Source organism: Brachycentrus maculatus, unplaced genomic scaffold, assembly GCF_059751285.1.
Source record: "Brachycentrus maculatus isolate JH-2025_06_01 unplaced genomic scaffold, ASM5975128v1 h1tg000081l, whole genome shotgun sequence".
In the NCBI taxonomy this organism is placed as follows: domain Eukaryota; kingdom Metazoa; phylum Arthropoda; class Insecta; order Trichoptera; family Brachycentridae; genus Brachycentrus; species Brachycentrus maculatus.
In genome coordinates this window covers 126,856-150,245 of record NW_028280835.1, presented here as the reverse complement: position 1 = coordinate 150,245, position 23,390 = coordinate 126,856, and the positions used below count along the sequence as shown (strand labels likewise).

At 39.5% G+C, this 23,390-nt stretch overlaps 1 protein-coding gene across 41 annotated transcripts in view; it reads right to left on the bottom strand.

The window, feature by feature from the left end:
• Nucleotides 1–738: 738 nt before the first annotated feature.
• Nucleotides 739–23,390, bottom strand: part of LOC148310948 (ankyrin repeat and KH domain-containing protein 1-like) — a 71,021-nt gene continuing 48,369 nt past the window's right edge. For 38 of the 41 annotated variants that reach the window (XM_088257399.1, XM_088257406.1, XM_088257404.1 and 35 more), the window contains 17 exons: nt 22,782–23,275; nt 21,376–21,609; nt 20,657–20,779; nt 19,513–19,662; nt 18,044–18,197; nt 17,492–17,699; nt 13,585–13,802; nt 12,914–13,165; nt 11,834–12,184; nt 9,641–9,935; nt 8,254–8,361; nt 7,484–7,575; nt 6,717–6,869; nt 4,451–4,609; nt 3,176–3,508; nt 2,221–2,346; nt 739–2,136 (listed from right to left, as the gene is read on the bottom strand). In XM_088257399.1, coding sequence (XP_088113525.1) covers nt 2,110–2,136; nt 2,221–2,346; nt 3,176–3,508; nt 4,451–4,609; nt 6,717–6,869; nt 7,484–7,575; nt 8,254–8,361; nt 9,641–9,935; nt 11,834–12,184; nt 12,914–13,165; nt 13,585–13,802; nt 17,492–17,699; nt 18,044–18,197; nt 19,513–19,662; nt 20,657–20,779; nt 21,376–21,609; nt 22,782–23,275 — 3,477 coding nt within the window. In that variant the 3' untranslated portion in view covers nt 739–2,109. The remainder of the gene's footprint in view (nt 2,137–2,220; nt 2,347–3,175; nt 3,509–4,450; nt 4,610–6,716; nt 6,870–7,483; nt 7,576–8,253; nt 8,362–9,640; nt 9,936–11,833; nt 12,185–12,913; nt 13,166–13,584; nt 13,803–17,491; nt 17,700–18,043; nt 18,198–19,512; nt 19,663–20,656; nt 20,780–21,375; nt 21,610–22,781; nt 23,276–23,390) is intronic. The other 3 variants (XM_088257402.1, XM_088257403.1, XM_088257443.1) reach the window with 3 other exon arrangements.

Sequence of the window (23,390 nt, the reverse complement as noted above, 5' to 3'; positions counted from 1 at the left end):
GGGGTTGGAAGAAGAGACACGGGGGGTTGATGCACTCAGGTGGCATTCTAAGGACATGTCCCAACCATGTCCACCTTCTCCTCTTTAGGACTTCCAGTATAAGGGACTGTTGAGTTCTTCTCCTCACATCGTCATTCCTGACGAAGTCATACCACTTTATACCCAGTATTCGCCTCAGGCACCTATTTTCAAAACTTGCTAGTTTCTTGCTTTGAGCTTTATGAGCAATTTTATCAAAAATATTTTACATTTTTAAATGCAGTATTACAAGTTCACAATGTTTAAAATGTCTATAATATATAGGACACACATAAATCCTAAAAATGACTCAGTTAATATGATTTGCCTCTAACATAAAGTTATTTTTTTACATAGGTTATTTTCAGTCGATTTATGTGACCTCTTTTCTGAGATACATATCAGTTAATTAAAGAATTGTGACAAATTTTTAGTGTCAATGTTTTTTAAAGTGTTAAAAATGACTTCATAAACAAAACAATTGTTTTTTTATTTACTTTTATTTTAATAAATGTATATTTATTGTGAGAACACAAATACAGTACACAAAATTTAAAAAAAGTAATTCTATCATTAGTGTATTTCCAGCATCAGGAAAAGCATTATGTTTTCTTACCTTTTACTGTTTTATTACCCTTTTAATTTTATGGATCACATTGAGAAAATAAAACACAAATTTGGTGGTTAACTTTGTATAGGACGGGAAAATGAAAGACGGTATAAAGTGCATAAAGTTTTATATGATATAATAGTCTTCATGTACAAGCGGAGTAATATTACATTCGAAATTGTCATCATCTAGATCTTCTCAAAATCAATTCATTATTATGCAAATATTTATTCTAAAATAATGAATAGAGCTCACTGCTGCGGTCACTGCCGGAGGTCGCTGCCGCCGCCCGCGGTGCGGTCCGGTGGCCGCGGCTTGCCCTGAGGCGGGCCGGAGGGGGCGCCGGGGGCGGGGGCAGGTGCCGGCCGGGGGCGGGGGGCGGAGGCGCAGCAGCTTGCGCGCTCCGCTCCCCCCTCCGTGTCCAGTCTGGACCCGAAACATTCCCATTTGACTAATGCTCGAAATGCCAGCGTCAACAGTGAAACGTATCAAGTTGAAGGTGGAACACTGCGCTAGGAATCTGGGCGCATGTCTGCCGCGACCGTTCGAGGTCGCCGGCGAAGGTTCTCCGTATAATAACAACGGGAAGTGTATATTATCCTTAACAACATCATCCTCGGCGCAAAACATACTATAAGGGGCGGACCGCCGACGCGTCGGCCCGAAAAATTATATAAAAATCTAATGAAAAATAAAGGCTCGTCTAAATAGTGTCCTAAAAGCCCGAGTTGTTTGGCGGTCCGGAAGGATCCCGCCGGAACAAATAATCCTAACTTAGTAAGGAAACTCAATGGGGATTATATATTGTATTCGATAAAGGAAAAGTATTCCCGTAAACTAGAGCGGGTGTTCTAAGAGCGCGCCTCGGAATTTTAGCGGGTAAGGTCTCGGCGGAACAGTCCGCCTACCCATTTGTATATACCGACATAAATCCTTTTCCATAATAACTACGGCCGCCGTATTAAATTAAAACGGCGTAAATAAGATTCAATAATGCCATCTTTAATATTTTTATCCATATAATATCTCTCTATTTTCTACTTCTCCTCCGTAGCGAAAAGATCCGTTACAATTGAATATCCGCAGCGTGCCGACCGCTCTCTAGGAATTATATAAAGTTAAAAAACAACAAGCGGTCAGCACGGTCCCGTCGATGCCGACTGCCGTCCCCTAACATCGGGCGACTCGAGTCGGTCACAAATCCTCGTCGCGCTCGGACGAGCGAACATCGGCAGTGAGTAGCGTCGGTAGAGGAGCGTCTCGTATAACAAGCGGAGTACGTCTATACATATCGGTGTACGCACACTTAACGGTAACAAAAATTATCTAGAAAAGCGTCCGAAGAAACTCTCCGTAAACGGACACACCAAGCGTGTGGAGATGCGAAAATTACCATTTTATGGAATAAGTTTTAAAATCCGGTGAAGCGACGCGAAGTGATCGACTGTACGGCGTGTCGGCGCCGACTCGGCCCGGCTCTGCTAGTGGGTCCACTTGCTCTGCCAGCCCTGCGGACAGAGGAGAGGTTAGCGGGTGTGGGGGCTGCGGCTGCGGGGCGCGGGGCTGCGGCGCTACGGGCACCAGCCACTCACCTGCGGTTTCTCCGGAGTATGGTGGTGCGGCGGGGCCGACTCCCAGGGAGGGGGGAGCTGGCTGGCCGGGATGTACGGGTGGTGAGGCATGGACAGCCCACTCACTCCGAACGCGTCCATCTGCGTCTGCAAAAAATATTGCCAACATATTAAACCTTAAATCAACCCATATTAACACATAAAGTGTTTGATAATGTATGTCTTAATAATGCGTCAGAAATTATCATATTTACGTAAATAAAAGTAGAATTCAATCCAATAACCGTGTTTAATTTGGATATATTACCCAACAATACAAAATGGAATTCTACCAACTGTCTGCAGTTACAATAAATGATGTAAAAATTGTTGTTGCAGAATTGCAACGGTATGCATTTAAGGGTTAAAACCTAGGTTTTTTTTACAATAAAAAGGCATGATGTTGAAGGCATACATGTTTTTTGCATGCGTGTGTAGATTTTTTTGAAGCTTCGAAGGACATCATATATCACTCACTCTTTTCAAGAACGTCATAAATCAAAAAACTTCAGGAGAACGTTTTTAAGGTTTAAAAATATAACACAATATATTAAAAATTAATATCAAGCTACTTATTGAACTTTTTACTGTGCAACAGATCTTTTTAGGTAAAACATGAAGGTTTTTTTCTCCATTTGAAAAATATTAAGTATATTTAAAAAAAAAATGAAACAATACCTTTTCTTCAAAATGCAAAAACAACATTTTCTGCCCTGTAGCGGGTAAATATTAAGTTTAAAAATGCCTCTTTTGCTGGGATATAGTACATTTTCTGGGCATTCCGAAAACATGCACAACTGAAAATTGACGATTTTTGATATTAACGTTGATTTATAACGTTCTTGAAAGGAGTGAGCGATATGTGACCCCTTTTTCTTGTTTTAGAATTTTCTTAAGCCTTTTAAACAGATGCCAAGGTAAGCGAGCGTGGCATTACCTGATAGCGGTCCATCTCGTCGTAGTGCTGGTGGTGAGCGGGGGGCGGCTGGTGGTGCGAGGGCGGCAGCTGGTGCAGCAGCGGCGGCGGCGGGCCCGGGAAGGCGCCCCAATCCTCGCCCGCGCCGCCCGCGCCCAGGTGCTGCTTCCACGCGCGCTCTGTGCCGATGGGGCGCGGCTTGCGCTCCTCGGGCGCCGCCTCCGCGCCCCCCGCCCCCGCTCCCGCCGGGCTGCCCTCCTGCCCCGGCGAGCCCTGGAACCCGCCGCCAAACGACGTCCAGCGGCTCATGGTGGACAGCCCGCCCATGCCCACAGACATCTGGTTGCGGGCCGGCTGCAAATGCAAACATCCCAGAGTCAGTATTCAGTATATATATTTATCGCTACAAAATGAACGACCAAAATCTGATGCGAGCGTCGAATGTTAGGGATCTGGGCGTTAGATTTGTGAGCACCCTGACATTTCACGATCACATAGAGGCAGTCAGTGGTAATGCATTGAAAATGCTAGGATTTGTTCTGCGTACTGCCAGGGTTTTCGAAAATACCCGCGTGCTGAGAACTCTTTATAACTCCTTGGTGCGAAGTAGACTCGAGAGTGGCTCGATGATTTGGGGGCCACACGAGCTTAAGTACTCTCTTATGGTAGAGAAAGTCCAAAAGAAGTTTCTGAGGTATCTCTACGTGAGAGAGTACGGCTATTATCCTTGGCTCTACCCGACCGAGTTTCTCCAGGGTATGCTTGGATACAATAGTTTAGAGACTAGAAGGAATGTGTATTTGATTACGCATTTTTATCGATTGTTACGCGGTATGATCGATAATCCTAAAATTATCCGGAACATTGGTCTGTATGTTCCCGATAGTTACCTAAGACAACGTCGACATAGATTGTTTCACATTCCTATACACAGGACCAACCTGCCGATGGTTATGCCTGTAGGAAGAGCTACCGCTATGTTGAACAATATCTCATTGGATATTGATCTGTTCCATGTGTCTGAAGGAGTTTTCCGAAGCGGGATTCTTCTACACCTTTAGCAATAGTTCTTGCATATATTTTAAGAAAGTTTTCAATATTCTATAAACTGGCAAAATACACTAAGTAGTTTGAAATGTCATATATTTGTGGTTTTAAAAGTAAATTCAGTTTAATAGCGGGTATTTTATTCAGGCTAAACACTTTCAGGAACAGGAATTATTCAAACAGGGATTTCAGATTTAGAGTTGAAGATATAATGTATACTGCTACCCCTGAAAAGGCAGTGCGACTTACGCTGACTTGGTGGAAGGAGGGCGGCGGCTGGTGGTGCTTAGGGGGCGGCGTGGAGGGAGGCGGAGGCCGCTGGCTATTGTAGGCCGAGGCCAGCAGCAGCGCGTGCAGCGCCCCGCCCTCCACCCCACTGCTCGGGTACCCCGACGAGAACATGGAGTTCTAAAACAGACCATCCCGTACTTAAATAAATATCAATACAGTAAACCCTTCTAAAACATTCATTAATTCCATGGATCGTTAATTCCAGTAGTGATCAGGTCTTTATAAGAAATGTAGAAAGTGATTTCATTAAAGTCCAGGTGTAATTATTTTATTGTTAAACCTTTATACTGTAAATTATTATTATATCTCTTGTATGTAATGTTTATAATCTAATAATAAAAAAATAAAACAAATAATAATAATGAATAATTTGATAAAAAAAATTAATAAAAAATTGTATTAACTGGATCCACGCGGCTCGCATAACCGTATGTGTTTTCACAAAACGTCAATCCTTGGCCTTATGACATCTGTTGAAATATCTGACTAATAATTTGTAACATCACAAGGATAAATAAAAGAACAGATCCCTGATTTTTCTTGAGGTCGGTAATTAGTCCGCGCCATAATCTGTCTCACTCTGGACGCTACGCATCGCCAGTGGGTAAGAGTGACACACGATGCGTGCTTTGATTTATTTATGTTATGATCTTATCTGTTTATATTACGATATATTTCAAGAATAATGTGACACAAGTGTATTATAGAGTACCAAAAAGGCACAATGAATTCCATTGAACGTTTTTGTTTACAAAAATAAATCATTTCTTAACTAAATACATGATAAAAGTAATCATTTAAAAAACAGCGAAATACTGCTGCGCACAGGCGTCTCTCAGGAACAAAGTTAACGCAGTCAAAAGGTTAAATTGTATTTCAATTTTAACCCTTTTCACTCTGACCATTTTTCTCATAACTAATCAGCTATTCTGATAAAAAAAATGCGACGTTTTTCTACCATTAACCGGTTAACTGCCGGCAGGTACATGTATGGCGGTACCCAGCAGGCCGCGAATTTCACTTAAAAAATAAAACCTTCTAAGCATATTGTTATTAAAAGTGTATAAACGTTTATTTATAAAACTTGCCAGTCGTTCAGTCATTTATCCATAATCATAAAATTAATTGTATATGGTGCAGGGTTGTCACAAAATTTGTCATACAAAATATGAAAACTAAATTATATGTCAAAAGTTGATTATGTTAGTTTAATATTAAAAGTATACACACACACACACACACTTTGATTTTAAAAAATTAAAAATCATCAGAATCGACACTAAAATCACTGTCATCAGATTCGGCAGTGACGGAAACTCGGGGATTGTTGGACAACCCTGAGCGCCATTAGTTGTTCTGACGACAAAGCTCTCTTTAATTTACCTTTAAAGTGGTAAAAACAAATTCTGTTTCAATTCCAAGTATGCAAAGATATTCTCAATAGATGTCACTATGCGTTCGATATATTTGTACATTTTAAATAATTGATTTTCTGTACTAAAAGCTCATTTAAAACGGCGCGTCTTAAGACGTAATTTTTGTATGAGCGGCACTCCGTTCACAGAAAATTATGCGTCTTAAGACGCTCTTGGCAGTTAACCGGTTAAAATAAATATTTTGATTCCCTAATTTTGGGACACTGTCTGGCAATTCATATGACCACGTAAATTAAGATTAACTGTATTTATCTGAAATATTTTTTGGTAGAATATACTTGGGTGATAGAGAAATCAGTGATTAAAGTTATACCTGCACCGGGCCAGACATTGTGGCCCACGGAGCTGCCTACTAGAATCATACGGGCCAGAATGTCTGGCCTACAGAGTGGTAAGAGTTAAATGACTCATTTCAGTCATTTCCGCTAGTTAAAATGTAAGAATACAATTTCAAAGATTCAAATCAGCACTATAAACCGACTAGAGGCATTCGAAATGTGGCTACATCGTAGAATGCTACGCATTCCACGGACCGATATGGTCAGTAAGGCAAATGTGCTCCAGAGAGCAAGAGCAGGGAGACAGTTGCTGACTGATATCAAGGTCCGGAAGATGTCCTATCTGGGGCATGCGCTGAGAGGACAGAAGTAAGAGCTATTACACCTAGTAAAAATACAAAATAGGCAGATCTCCTGGATCAGGATCAGACGGGGATCAGGACATCATAGTTGACGTCAGGGGGACCTGACATGACACGAACAGAAGAAAGGGAAGATTTGTTACAGTACCTGAGCAGAGTGTTGCATGAGGTTGTTCTGCGGGGGTTGGCTGAAGTCGGGGGCGCGAGGGTTGAGTCTCGAGGGGCCTCCGGGGAGGTTGGGGAACCCTACAAGGCCCCCGCTCGTCTCATACACACTGCCCATTGACATAGGGACTTGTTGCTATAATTCAAATGCACTCATATAATCACAAGTATAAAAGAAAAGTATTTTGAAAGGATATGTCATAAAATTATGTAAAACTAAGGAAATAAAAAAAGTGTAAAAAATAGCATTTATATTCTCAATTTTCGTAACATATACATACATACCTACTATGATTTTTTTCAATTTATTTCGTTATATGTGGGAATTCGTTATTACGAAGAAATTTTTTTTGGTCTATTGCGATTCTACTGTAGTGAACAAACGCCCTTAGAGTGTAAAATCACTAATATTTATTTTCACTCCCCCCCCTGGGAATCGAACCCGGGACCACCAGCACGGTAGCTCAGCACGCTGACCATTACACCACGGAGGCAAACAATAAAATAATATTTGATCGAAATTAGCCCTTAATGAAACCGGATGGTAAAATGTGGCAATAGGTAAAAAAAAAGCAATACCATACAGCAATGATGATATCAATTTCCTTCGCAGAAACTATTGTCAAGACTGATTATCAAATTACTAAATCAAGCCCTAACAATAGTTTCTGGGAAAAAAACCAGCGCTGCACAAAGACTGGGTCCAAACTGGAACTAATTCATAAAAAAAAAATTAAAAAAACAAATTACCATAAGGTTGTGGTTGTTTCTTGGTGCGTCGGACGGGTAGATCGGTCCGTTACGCACCATATTCCCCATATCCACAGATCCTATTCCATTTCCTGGAACAATCAAATACAATATATCATTCAGTAAGAATAAAATCGATGCAGAGGAGATTGTTGATTGAGAGCTATCACAAAAAATTATATGAAAAAATATATTTTTGAGTCACACGCGTAACTTTTTGGTAAACATTTTAATAAACTTTATAAAAATAAAACACTAGTTTTTTTTAGTATTTTAATTTAATAAATATTCTATGAAAGATTGTTTACTGAGGCAGAATGTGCTAATAAAGGAGAGCCTATTGACAAATAGCATAGCAAAGAAGCCATAAACAATAAATGTATATATTCTAATAATTTATGTAAAATTCTTGTAAATTATTTGTCATTTATCAATTAGATTTTAATACATACTCATTAATTTCTTCATTTTTATGGTATTCATTTGTTTGAATTGCGACTTATTGTGTTATATGATCGTTCCAGATACTTTGTCTTCATGTTTATAAAAAATACCTATTCTCGGATGTAACGAGTAACGGTTATAATGAGCAAATTCAGTCGGTCCCATCTTCCTTGTTATAACCGAGTTTGACGGCATATTACCATTTGAATAGCAGGCAATGGATAGTTAATGCAGATTGGTAAATGGGGAAATATATTTTTCTTATAAAATAAAAATTGGTAAAAAACAAAGTAGTTTTATTTTATAAAAATTAGGTTTCAACTTACCAGTAGCAGAGTTGGGCATCCTGATGGCTCCGATAGAAGGAGCTCCTTGTACCAGGTTCCCACCTATGGACACCAGTCCCGCGCTGCGTATGCCCACACCTTGGGCGCCTGCCAATCGCAAATCACATAAGTCAACTGACAATATATTTGCAGATTTGAAGATTTCGCGATTGTGGCCGCGATATGAGGTCTTCAAAATAGCTAACTTAAAAGTGCCATCGAATTGTTCAAAAAGTACTTATCGTACAAATTTGTTTACGGTGAATTACTTTAAAGACTAGCTTGATCACTCAAAACAGTTCTACTGCTGTAGGAAAAAAACTAATTGATGAAAAAATCATTATGCCTGTTGGTATGAAGATTTCCATTCCCACAAAACTGTTAATTTAATTTAATTAAATTGTAAATACATTGTAACATAATTCTTATTCGTTGCACTGTTTTGTCACATCAGAATAAAAAAAAAATATTTTACCTACATTAACATGTAATTTATTATTATTAAAAAACGTGATAAAAATGATAAAATCCCATATTATGCTCCCTCAAATAAATGAGGCCCTGATAAAATTCCTAACAAAAATGTGTAATAAAAATATTCTCTTTCTGTGTCTACATAAAGTCCTACATAAATTGCACACTGGAGATTTTTTTTGTAAATATGTACGAGAGGGTTAAAAGACCTAGGGATAAAGTAAAATTTAACTTTAAGCTTTGATAATTATGCACATATCGCTCACTCCTTTCAAGAATGTCATAAATAAAAAATCGTCAATTTTCAGTTGTGTATGTTTTCGGAATGCTAAGAAAATGTACTATATCCCAGCAAAAGAGGCATATTTTTAACGTAATATTTACCCGCTACAGGAGAGAAGGTGTTGTTTTTGCATTTTGAAGAAAAGGTATTGTTTAATTATTTTTTTAAATATACTAAATATTTTTCAAATGGAGGAAAAACCTTCAAGTTTTACCTAAAAAGATCTGTTGCATAGTAAAAAGTTCAATAAGTGTCTTGATATTTATTTTTAATACATTGTACTATATTTTTAAACTTTAAAAATGTTCTCCTGAAAAATCAAGTTTTTTGATTTATGACGTTCTTGAAAGGAGTGAGCGATATGGTTAAGACCTTAACAAAGAGATTCTTATATAATATTCGTATAAAACATTGGATAATTCCTTCCTTTATTCTGCCTTTGAAATAAGGCTGGCCGGAATAGCCTGCACTGGTGCAGAAGGTAAGAATACCCTACCCGTAATTGAGTATCAATCAACCGAACGGGTGGAAATACCTTTCCCGCCCAAAGTGTGTGGCCTCAGAGCAAGAATAAGTCATAATGCATATGTAAATAACATAAGAGGGGTCGTCTGAAGTGAATATAATTACCAGGAGGCAGGTCGGAGTACTGGGTGAGGTAGGCGGGCCCGGGGGGGCCGGGGGGGCCCGGAGGCCCGGGCGGGCTGCTGCTGTGGGAGGAGGTGCGCGAGGAGTGCGACACGGGGGAGCAGCCCGCCGTGCCCCGGTAGCCGGGGGCCTTGGACGCGTCCACCTGGATGGGCGGATTCGGGTTGGTGCTCTGGCTGTTCTCGGAGGAGACGTCGCCCGCATTCCCCCACATCATTCCGCGGGAGAAGTTCTTGAACAAGGAATATTCTAGCGTCGCACCGCCACCCAGATTAGGCTGGAAAGAATAAAACATTTTTTTTTAAATTATTTTCAATGCAGGTTTTCGCATTTTTATTTTTTTACATGTAAAATTACTATCCGCCTCCATAGTGTAATGGTCAGGATAACACTGTGTTTATATGCAGTGCCCTATGCACCATTGGGGTGCGGATAAGGGTTTGAAGAAGAAAATGAAGAAGAAGAAAATTATTAGGGCTACCTTAACCGCTATAATTGTACGATGTGAATGAAAAATTATGACTCTTCTTATCATTCATCATTCACTTTGTGTAGCACCACTTAAAAATACTACTTATGTACTGATGATGTACAGTACTTTACTACTGATGTTGGAATGGTTATTTGGTTTCGGAATAACCATTCTATCGCGGGGTCATATGAAGACTAGTGTAGAAGTAGTGTTTTTATGCGGTATGATAAGGATAGTCTTATATGTATAACCATACCATAAAGTTAACAATTCTTTTTACAATAAAGTATATTCTGCCATCGAGTGAAAGCGTAAATATTAGATTTTTTTGCAAGCGAAGTTGCATACAACCCAGGATGGCAAAACGGTATGTGGTTGATAGCGCATTATAGTAATGAAATAGGCTAAAACATGTTTTCTAAGCAAGTTTCCGGTGCAATTGCACGGTCGGTAAAGTATTAGTACATCTGTATAAGTGTATCGGAAACTGGCAGGAATCGAACTCAAATTTAAGGAGACAGACAGATTTTTACATTTTAATTGCTTCAAGTTTGGTTCAGATTACTGACTGGAATGAATTACCTCTCCTTGTAAAAAATGCACTGTCTCTGATATGTTTTAAGTTCGTCCGAGACATTACTATCTATCATTAGAATCCTAACTGTCCATAAAACTTTATCCCTTACTTTTTTCCTCTACCTCCTTCCCTAAACTCCCTTCTTCCTTTGCCTTCTTTATGATCATCAATTTGTAATTTTCAAAAATATTTAATATAATATATTCTTCAAACCCTCATCCGCACCAGATGGTGCATAGGGCACTGCATCATATAAATGCAGTGTTATTTTGATCGTTAATACATGAAGGAAAGGTGATCAGCCATCCGCTTCAGATACCAGTCCAGGGTAATATTGAATAAATGTTAGAGAGAAAAAATCACTTGGTATATTTATTTGACCACCCTCCCTGGGAATCGAACCCGGGACCTCCGGCGCGGTAGCCAAGCGTGCTGACCATTACACCACGGAGGCGGACATATAATATTTAGTAGTTGCTAAATAAATACAGCATTAGTTTGTTTTTTTTTTCTTCTCATTTATACTTTAGTGTTTTAGCACTATCTACTCTCTGATTGCAAACAGCTATATATGGCATCAAACATTTTGACCAGTATCACTAGTCTGTTTTTGATTGGTTGGAAGATTTTAGCAATGAGCCCCCCATGTACATTTTTTTTTGTAACAAAGTTTCAATAAATAAATAAATTTATGTATTAATTTTAAATCAAACACAGATTTTTTGAGTCTACTAAGTTGTATTTTATTAACAAAAACAAAAACACATTTATTAACAAAAACACTTTCCCAGAAAATAAATATAAGGGTACATACCTACATCCCCCATTAGCTACTGTTGTCTCCCATAAATTATTGCTGCACGTGTTAAAACTGTCACTTAGAATTGTATAGCTACATAAGGACCGTAGTCCATTTGATCTTCACATTCCTTTGATAATGCCCTAACAAGGCGAAACAATTGTCACAATATAAATTTTTTATATGTTTTTGTTAATAAAATACAACTTAGTAGACTCAAAAAAATCTGTGTTTGATTTTAAATTAATACATAAATTAAAATGGAGTTCTACAAATTACACGCCAAATCAATAAATAATAAATAAATTACTGAGTAATTAGTCTCACCTGGCTGGAGTACGGAGTGGAGGTGTTGATGGACAGCTGCGTGTTGTGGTGCATCAGCTGCTGCATCATCTGCTGCTCCTGCTGCGAAGGCAATTGCTGCTGTTGCTGCTGCTGCTGCTGCTGCTGCTGCTGCTGCTGCTGCTGCTGCTGCTGCTGTTGCTGCTGCTGCTGCTGCTGCTGCTGGTGGTGCGGCGGCGGCGGCAGGGGGTGCTGCGACGGCGGGGGCTGCGGAGGCGAGGGGGCGGCGCTGGCGCTGCTCGGGAGCGCCGGCACGGGGCTGAAGGAGGCCGAGGGCTCTGGGGCCGGAGGCGGAGGCAGCGGCGCGGACAGGGAGACGCTCACCGGACTCTGCTGTGGAAAATAGAGTCATTTTTATTGATATGCTATTTTTTTATTTATACATATTATTTTTGCCCTCTATAAGGTTTTACACCAATTATTTAAGGAATCGTCTTAATGCCTATTTTTAAATGGTGTCTATTTGGTGTATTTTGTAAATTATTTTGGACTGATTTGGCAATTCTGATATTTTTTTACACCTGTGGACCGCTGGCGTCAGGATTTGATAGTTAAGACCGTAACAAAGAGATTGGTTTATAATATTCATATGAAAACATTGTATAGTTCTTTCTTTTTTTCTGCCTTTGAAATAAGGCCGGCGCAAAAGGTAAAAATACCCTACCTGTCCTTGACTATCAATCAACCGAACGGGTAGAAATACCTTTCCCGTCCAAAGTATGTTAACCCTTCACTGCATGACTTTTTTTGCATGACTGCATGACTGCACTGACAGTTCGTCTTCGAGAGACAAGTGAAGTTATTATTTTGGCGTTCATAGCGCGTCTTTTGGCTAAATTATGAACTATATACGTGAGTTATGAATGTATCTAATCAACAAAGAATGGTTGCTTATATTTTTAAAGAACGTTTTAACACTAACTTTTGGGTATGTAACAAATTTGATATATTAACACTGTGCAGTGAAGGGTTAAACCCACTCCCCAGAGAAAGTGGAACATCAATTTTTGTACTCCTGGAAAGATCAAAAATAAACAGTTCTGTTAAAATGAATAAACATACCGAGTGGTTTTGCACCGGGGCGGTGGGCTTCCTCTCCTCGAGTGAGGGGGGCGGGGGGGCTATGGGGGCGGACGCGGGCGCGGGGGCGGGCAGGGCTGCCGGCAGGGGTGTGGGGGCGGGGGCGGGGGCCGCGGGCGCGGGGGGCGGCGCGGCGGGCGGCGCGGCCGGCACGCTCGGAGGGCTGTTGCTGGAGGAGTTGCTACTGGCGCTGGTGTTGGCGCCGCCGCTACTACTGACGCTGGTGCTCACCCACTGGAAACATCAAACGTAGGTAAAGAATGATTTTCGAATGCGAATGTAGTTGGAAAAATAAGCAGAAGACCGAGAGAAACATGGCATGATCAGGCATGTCAAATACTTGAAAGCGGCCGGGTCAGGAGTTAAAATCATCCTCAGGCATGTATTAGGAGATGCATGAAGTCCGACTCTTTGGTGTAATGGTTAGCGTGTTTAGTTACCGTGCTGGAAGTCCCAGGTTCGATTCCCAGTGAAGGGTAAAAAATAAATATTTGTGATTTTACTCTTAATATTAATTCGATTTCACCCTAAACTGGTCCCTGAAGCGCAGGAGTGATCGCCTTCCCGTCATATAAGTAATAATCAAAATACAATGCAGTGACCTATTCACCATCGGGTGCAGACGAGGGTTTGAAGAAAAAGGTATCACTAACCGTGGATTGCTGTTTAGAAGAGCGGGTGTTAGCGGTTGGCTCCGTGGACGCGGAGAGCTTGGCCGCGAAGGTGCCCCCTTGCTGCTGCTGCTGCTGCTGCTGGCGCCCGGAAGCCATGATAGCCGAGGTGTAAGACATGGTGGTCTTGGTGGACTGGGGAGTCGGCTGGCTGGCCGGAGGGGGACCCGTGCTTGCGCTGGCCGTGGCCCGCTTCTCTGCTAATTATTGTAATAGTGATTATTACAAAAATAGGCATTTAAGTATTGGATAAACATTATATTTAACCTTTCAGGGAGTATGGACGTAAATGAACATCGGTGCAAATTTTCCTCAAAGGAGTATCGACGTTAATCAAGTCCATCTGTCGGTTGGTATGATGTAACTTGTATAGCATTGACATCTGTGGATATTTGTATGTAGTTTTATCATGACATAAAACCTAGATTTTGTGAGTTTTTCTTAATAATTTCTATCTTCCCAATACAAATTTTGTGAAAAAAAATCATGTAAAAAGAACCCACTCTCCAGAGGAATTCGGACATCAATTATTGTACTTCCGGAAAGGTTAAAATAAAACCACTGAAAGCTGCTAGATTTAACATTTTTCAAGATAAAATTAAACATATTTATTTTTATTATATACTAAAGAAAAAATATTACAGTAGAATCGCGATATAACGAAATCCAAGGGACCAAAAAATATTAATTCGTAATAACGAATTCCCACATATAACGATTTTTTTTAAATCATACTTAGTATGTATATGTTGCGCGCCGCTGCAAAAAATGTTGCGCGGCTTTTCAAAAAGATCGCAAGTTCTGCAAACAAAGGAGGAAGGGGCCATAGGGAACTGAATATCTACATATTTTCACTAGTTTTCTTATTAACCTTACGGTGATAAAAGTGCCGCGGGAATCGATGATACTCGTATGTATTTTGTACACAATATGAGAATGTGATTTTAAAACAGGAAAAACGTAAATATTCATAGTTGCTTTTACTGGCCATATTTAAAGTTGAAATATAACGATTTTGTAATTTTGGGTCTGGTAAATATGTATCTAAAAAGGAGAATAATAACATCAAATATAATAATAATAATATCACAAGTAGCCGCCAAAGCCGAGAACGAGAACGGCTTGCGCGCTACTGACGGCCAGTGTTGTCAGACGTCAAAGAGTAGTTTTCGATATTGAGATTGCGAAATTACGAAATTGCGAAATTACGAGACGGCGAAAAAATTTTTTTTTCCAAAATTTACGCGATGAATTTTTTTTCGCCGTCGCTAAAAATTTCCTAAAATCCGTTAAAATTCCGTTATAATCCTTCAAATTCCGTTTGATCTCTTTATTCCTTCAAAATCCGTATAAAACGGACAAATTCGTATTTGTCCAAATTGTCCGTCATATTTAATATTCCTAGTTGCTTTTATTGGCCATATTTAAAGTTTAAATAAAACAATTTTGTAATGTTGGGTCTGGTAAATATTATTCATAATGTCATTCATTTGCAGCGACTGAAATAAATAATTTGTAAAAAAATCGGGAATCAAATCCTAACATAAAATCGTAAAAATACACAAACGTTTCTGTGTTTGCGCGTGTGGCGTGCTTTGTAAGTATGCGTGCATGTCGTACGTCGTAACACGTTACTCCGCTAGTCCAATAGTGTGCAGATTGTCTTACCCGACACTACGCTCCATTTAGGGCGCTTGTCCACTACCCGAAATTCCGTGTAATTTTACTGTCCGGCACGTCAGTTAGCGTTTTAAAATGACGATTGGCTTGGATTGGCTTGTGCTTTTGTCCATCTTTCTTTGGATCGGAGCTCTTGATCGGTGCGTGAACACGTTGCGCGTAAATTCGATCGTAAAATCGTCGTTTTAAAACGCAAACTGACGTGTCGGACGGACGGTAAAATTATTCCGTGTAGTGGACAAATGCCCTTACGATGTAGATAAAAGACGGATGCAATTTGAGGATTATTATTGTCAACAGAATCATTTCATTGAGATAAAAAGATGGATTGTAATTTGAGAATTATTATTGTCTACCATTGAGATAAGCAGGTGGACTGATTATGGGAGAGAATATACTTGAGAATTTTTATGGCCTACAGAAATAATTTCATTGAAATAAGAAGAGAGATTATAACTACGTCGCCTACTTTCAAAATCCGCCAGATCCATATAAGTCGATTTTACAAAAAAAATCCAAATTCTCCGGATAACATTTATGTTTCAAAGATTTGTCTATCTTTATATAAAATATTTTAAAATAGAGAATTTTCCCATTTTTTTGGAAAGTTTTTCAGTACTCAAAAAAAAACACGAGACACAAATCGATAATGACGTCATCTTAACTTTTGACCTATCTCCGCTCTCTGATTGACCGATATGGGTCAGAAGGCAAGTTTCAGGAATTTGAAATACAACGCTGTTTTTAAGTATTTTTTAGCGGGGTTTTCAAGTATTTAAAAATTTTGAACAATAAAAACCACAACTGGCATTCCGATAGAGTATTTATTTTAAAATCTTATAAAACTGGATCTAGCGGATTTTGAAAGTAGGCGACACAACTAAAGAATTATTATTGCTAAAGTAAATCATTTCACTGACTCATTGACTCTAATTACTAATTACTCAAGCTGATGGGATATTGTATTGAATTACTTTTAAAAATCGCCATAAAACCATCCGCATATGGTGCGGCGGCGCGGCTTGAATAATTTTATCTTAACATTTTTTATTTCCGCGCGGCGCCGTGGCGGCGCGGCTTTGAAATATTTTTATCATAACATTTTTTATTTGTTATAAATTTACTTAAATGTATTGGCACTTTTTCGTACGGGACAAAAGTGATTTTGTTATACATAATAACGGGATTTCGTTATATAAATGCATTTTTGCATGAAAAATTAGTTTTAGGGAATAAATTCGTTTTTTTTTTCGATATACGTCATTTTTCGATATATCGCGATTACTTATATCGCGATTCTACTGTATTAGGGTAGCATTACTGAATTCAATACTTCTAGATGAAAAAGAGCGCAGTTACAACATTTTTTATTTAAATTTTACTTGGTAATTTTCAACCGATTTACGGTGTTCGAAAATAATGCGGAATGCAACACCGTGTTTATAGTATCACAAATTTTATTTGAAAAATCAAATTTGTGACAATTGTTTCGCCATGTTAGGGTATTATCAAACTACTGAAAGTAGTTTAAATGTAGTTAGAAAAAGAAGCAGAGGAAGACGGAGGACAACTTGGCATGATCAAGTAAGTCAAATTCTTGAGAGCAAGAGGTCAAGAGTCGAAATAATCGGCAGGTGTGTATGAGGAGATGCATGAATGTAGAAGAGGCAATGAAAGTTTTCAAAAACAGAGTAGTGTCTCGTTCTATTACCTCTGCCTAACCCCTGCGGATCAGCGGCTTGATGGTTAGTTTAGTTTTTTAGTTTTTAGTTTTGAAAATACTAATAATGTGTTTGTTTGTATGATCGATAATTATGAAATTATCCGGAACATAGGTCTGTATGTTCCCGATAGTTACCTAAGACAGCGTCGACATAGATCGTTTCACATTCCTATACACAGGACCAACCTGCCGATGGTTATGCCTGTAGGAAGAGCTACCGCTTTGTTGAACAACATCTCATTGGATATTGGTCTGTTCCATGTGTCTGAAGGAGTTTTCCAAAGTTCGATTCTTCTACACCTTTAGCAATAGTAATCTTGCTTATTTTCTATTTTTGTTAATGTATACGATTTAAATTTAAGTTTGTAATGTGTATATTATCTATAAATAAAATAAATTTAATTGAATTGAAAAAAAACAAGAATGAAAAAAAGAAAAATGTCAATGTGGAGGTTCGCGTGCTTATTGCGTCCAATTGTGCTGTACCTTGCGACATGAGCCGGGGCGCCGTGGCGGCGCGCGCGGCGTGGTGCGGCAGCGGGAAGTGCTGTGGCTGCTGCAGCGGCGCGGCGGCCTTGGCGGGCGCGGCGGGCGGCGGCGGGTTGGCGGCGGGCGCCTTGCCCGCGCCGGCTCCCGCCAGCGTCAGCAGCCCGGGCACCTTGCCGCCCGCACCGGGCTTCGTCTTGGCGCTCACCTGGTACAACCGTTCAGTCTAGTTAAAATTTATTTATTTCATTGTATACATAATTACAATTACAAATAAAAATATACAGTGGAACCTCTTAAAACGAGCACCTCTCATAATGAGTCTCATCTCTCAAAAAATAATAAAGTACCGCTAGATCACACTGTGCAATGGTTAGAAATAGTGAGAGTGAGATGATCTTTAGAAAAAAACTAAAAGCATATTTGTTTGCTAAATTATTTCCACCATCGTCTTTTTCCCAATTCATTCACAGTGAAGCGCCCTTGAGGTAGTATTTTACGAAAATGGCGCTATTTAAATTATCTAAATTTATTATTATTTTTATTACTTACAGAGAGCTGGTGTGTTTTATCCCACACGGAGGAGGGCGCGGCGGGAACAACGGGTTTGGAGGTGCGAGGCAACATCTGCATGATGTCCACATCCGGGTCCCGGATCATGGTGGCGATGAGAAGGTGGGCTTGTCTCATCGCTTCCGCTGAGCCCCTAGCCAAACACAATTCGCATATAAATATAAAATGTGTTTCATCCATAATAGCTTCCAAAATAATGTTCTCAATATTATTCATATTTAAAGCATTTCTTGAATGTTTTTCGCAGATACTTGGTATGTTTTTGAGTATTTCAATATTTTAGAATTTAGTACATAAACCCTAATGATGACAAGGTTCTTGTCGAAATCAGTTGGATAAAGTGTACCAATAAAAACTGGTTAAAACAAAGTTTTTTTATTTTGTAAAGTTGAATATTTAAAGCATTTACTTTGTGGTTAGTAATTTTTACTTTTATATTTTTTTACAAAAATGTTAGCTATATCAGTATATAACCAGTGTGCATATCAGATATCGGCTCTTAGTGCATGTTTGTTCTGCAATCCCTAGTAGTAAGGATAGGGAATGTAAATGTGAAAATTGTATCCAAAATGCCTACTTACTGTTTGCGGGAAACGCTTAAAAGCGTCTTTTACATACTATTGTTACAGAACGAGAGACGCTTATAAGCGTTTTATTTGCTTACTTTTGTCCGCCTCCGTAGTTTAATGGTCAGCACGCTCAGCTACCGTTCTGAGGGTCCCGGGTTCGATTCCCAGGGAAGGGGGTCAAATAAATATAAGTGATTTTTTCACTCTACAATTTATTCAATATTACTGATACCTGAAGCAGAGGGCTGAACACCTTTCCTTCATGAGTCAACGATCAAGATAACACTACGTTTATATGATACAGTGCCCTATGCACCATTGGAGTAAGGCGCGAGAGATGCAAAAACATTGTACAGATCGGAATTGGGTTTGCGGTTACTTGTGATCAGTATATGACTTTAATTAGTACATTAATTAGGGTCGAATTGATAAAAAAACAATGTGTTAAGAGTTAATGGAGGCAAACAAAAAAGGGCCACCCCATCGTAATATCCATCTAAAATTCAAAGGCATTTTTTTAAAGAAAAGTCCCTGAAATACAATCAAATGATCTGGGATTGTGGTCGTGCGGTGAATGTCGCCGAAGTTAGAGTATCTGGGTTCGACTCCACTCTAAGTCTACTTTGGCCTTCAACAAAACATGAAATTAAAATATTTGTACCAAAAAAAAAAAAAAAAAAAAAAAAAAAAAAAAAAAAAAAAAAAAAAAAAAAAAAAAAAAAAAAAATGGTTACATGGTCCTAAATGAGATTTATTATCATAATGCAGCCTGCACGTAATTACATGCGGTCTATGCCTGACTTGATGTAAAGAGAATGCTTTGGGGTGAAATTGTGTGTGGATGCTGTAGTGGACAGAGTAGGGAAAGTTGTAGCTCACTTGAGGGTGATGGTTCTCTCCCCCTGGCCCTTGCTCTGCTTCTCCACCTCGATGTGCGCCCCCGTGGCGGCCCGGATGGCGTTGATGTTGCTGCCAGCTCGCCCGATCACCCGGGAGATGGCGTGGAGCGGCACCGACACTTTCTTACACCTGTACAAACCAAAACGCATCTCTCAATATCGCATTGAACAAATACGCACAAGGATTTCAGAGATAATATCGTGTTGAATGATTCGTATGCCGATTCGGATTCCAAAAGTTGGCAAGTCTTATAAAAGTATTATACTCATTAGTCCCCCTTTATGTATATTCAGTTCTACTTCCTGCAGCAATGGTGATGTTATTTTCATCACATTGTTTTCTTTAACAAGGATAATGACTAAAGCAGGGGTTCTTAACCTGGGTTCTATCGAACCCCAGGGGTTTCCCCCCCCCCCCCCCCCCCGGTGAGTCGGTCTCTCGGGTTCGGCAGAGATCAAAACACACACCCGACTTATAATAAACCCATATCCGCTCCCTAGGTGGGGCATATGGAATCCATAAACTGTCTACAGGCTTTTCTGTCGGCTGCCAGCTCCCTTGCATCCTCCCAAGTCAGATCCGTGTCCCCAAGTTCTGACGAGAACTGCCGGCGAATTGTCAGCAGTGGTCGTCCTGGGCGGCGCGAACCTGATGCCTTGTAAGAGAGGCAAGCTTGATTAAGGCTCTCAGGAGGCATGCGGAGTACATGGCCAAGCCAACTGAATCGCCTTTTCTTGACGACAGTTGTGACCAAGATTTGCTGCGTCCTACGCCTTATCTCTTCATTCCTCACAAAGTCAAACCACCGCACGCCTAAAATTCTTCGCAGACAACTATTCTCAAAGCTTAGTACACGGCTGCTCTGGGCCCTTGTAAGGTGCCATGTTTCACAGCCGTATAAGAGAACAGGCGCAATGCAGGCATTGTATAGGCGGCATTTGGTCTTCACCGAATATAAATCGCACCAGACTTATTGTACGATATTTTGAAAAATGATAAGACGTAGTTGAGAAAGAAGCTGTTTACTTGGAAACTGTTCAGCGTTATAATTAAGTTATAAGATATATAGTGATTTTGTAACATAGTTATTAAGCAAAATTAATTATATCAACAATTTAGTTACCCTGGATCAACCGAAGAGACTTGCACGCTGGATTTGCGAACAACCTCCTTCCAGCCTTCTTCTCTTTTACCGCTTTGCTTAGGACTTTGAACTTTCGCTGTGTTTACTATGTCATTCTCATAGCTAAAAAGAAAAAAATATATGAAGGAAAATAAGAAGTAAAAGCTAGTCATAAAAACATAGAAAAACAGATAATTTTGTAATGAAAATACAAAATGCTAGATACTGCGAGATATATGTTGGCTGAAAGAGTTACGGTCGGTAATAAAATATGACTTTTTTTACAACATTTTGAGTGTGTCTAAATACTTCTTCACAAATCTGGATTATCTGATCAAATAATAAGCAAAATTGAAAATGATACATTCAAGCGTTTCTCAAGTATGTGAATAAAATCCAGGATTTGGACCTCATATACAGATGAAAGAGTCTCTGCTTAATAAAAGCATTCCTCATCCCACCATAGATGGTTATAGTAAATACTGTGTTACGAGTTTAATCAATATATCTAGAAGTCTCAAGAATTTAAGTAGTGTGGTGTCAATCACGGGTAGAATTGGTGAATGTTACATGTGTAAATCACTTAAACAAGCCCATGACGGTCGTAAACCCTGTAAATTCACAGACTTGCATATTCTTTCTTCTTCATCTATGTTGAGATGGCAAAAAAGAATGTAAAACATATTACTGTCAGTAAATGGGTATTACAGGGTACATACCGGTATGCGACAACGTTTTGAATCTTCTTTCCTTTGGAGTTAGGAGATGTAAATAGGTTTTCATTTCCAGTTGCTTCAAAGTCTTCTCTATCGGCCGGATGTCCACTGGATTCAAAGTCTTCTCTATCGGCCGTATGTCCACTCGATTCGAGGAAACTTTTGAAGAGGACACCGACGGGAACGGGACGAACGGGACCTTTGATTCTGGATTTTAGTAGATCATCGTCTTCTTTCCTACAAAATAAACAAGATGGGCTATGAAAAACAAGGAACTCACACTGGTATTCGGCAATGTGAAGGGAGTAACGGATGAAGAAATGGGAGATTGGGATGCAATGCACAAGGCGAGGAAAAAGAATTCTTCACTCGAACCTAAACTGAGTGCTGGTCAAAATAGCGTGGCCAATTTTTTTTTTTTTAATTCTGTTCTCCTGGGGACATTCAAATTCAAATTCTCTAGTGAATTTGACATTTAGAATTCAGGATTGTTTACATTGTACCAATTATATGATGTAAATTCAAGATTAGTTTACTTTATTTATTATTATTGCCAGATAAATTAAATATGATAATCACAACACTATTATTGCTACTATTATTATTAAAATCATTAAAGATATAAGCGAGATATGAAGAATCAAACCATGTGCAGTGAAACCCCTAAAAGGATGTAGGATTTTAAGAATAAAAAATAAGTAAAAAACAGAAAAACTTATTTAGGTCTATCTGAGGCATTTGAGACGTGATGCTGACCATGAAAAGCTAAGCTAATTTCTGCCAAGAAATGACACTATTGAGTTTTGCGCTATGTCAAACAAAAAATGTAGTAATCTTTATAAATTTAAAGAACTTTGTTTTAACCATTTTTTTATTGTTACACTTTATCCAACCGGTTTCGACAAGAACCTTCAGGGTTTATTTATGCACTAAATTCTATAACATTGAAATACTCATAATTAATTACCCTTCCCTTGCCAAATACTTCCACGCACTCCGTACACCATATGAAAATATGATTTAAAAAATATGATTTAAAAATATGATAAAAACTCCTAAATGTTGATTTTATTGTGCATTGCGTAGCGAAAATGTCAATTCCAAATGACAACTACAAATGGAATAATACGGTTGGATAAAGTGTACCAATAAAAAAGTGGTTAAAACAAAGTTGTTTAATTTTATAAAGCTTATAAAATGTGCCACAAAATATCTGCAAAAAACATTCAAGAAAAAATGTAGTAATTAAAAAAAACTTTGTTTATATTAAAATATAAATTTAAAATGTTTTTAAATCACTATAAATAGTGTTTTTAAAACAAAGTTATATTTTAAAATGGAAGATCACAAAGTTATTGCTTCAAATATAAATTACAAAAAATGTAGTAAATGGCAGGTGTCCAACTTACTTCTGCGTCCAAGTGAGCGGCATGTCGGCAGTCTTGGCGGGCTTGTCCTTGGGCAGCTTGGCGGCGTAGTCGTTGGGCGCGGCGTAGGCGACGGGGGCGACGTTCTCCTTCTCCTGCTTGGCGCTCTTAGGCCCCTCGCCGGCGCCGAGGTAGCCCGCCTTGTCCGCCTTGACGAGCTTGCCGGGCGCCGCCTTGGCGTCTGCGTGCTTGCCGTTGGTGTTGCCGGGCGTGGGCGACGCGGCCTTCTTCTTCTTCTTGCTCTTGGTCTTGTCCTGGGCCTTGACGTCGCTCGAGGAGCAGGAGCCCTGCGAGTTGGCGTCGATGCCCGAGTCACCCTCCTCCTTGTCGTGCGCGGCGGGGGAGGGCGAGGGGTTGGCCCCCTTCTGCCCGACCCGACTGACCACCTCCTCCCTGTCACTATCTTCTTCCTCCGCCTCGTTCTTCTCATTATATTCGTTGGCTTCATTTTCCTCGTGGAATTTGCGTTTCTCCTCCTGGAAACCAAAAATTTCACATTATAAAAAAGTACACAACCAACAATGTCTAATTCGACAGACGACAGGCGCCGTGGCGTAGTTGGGTAGACGCTCGACTGCGAAACTGCCATCG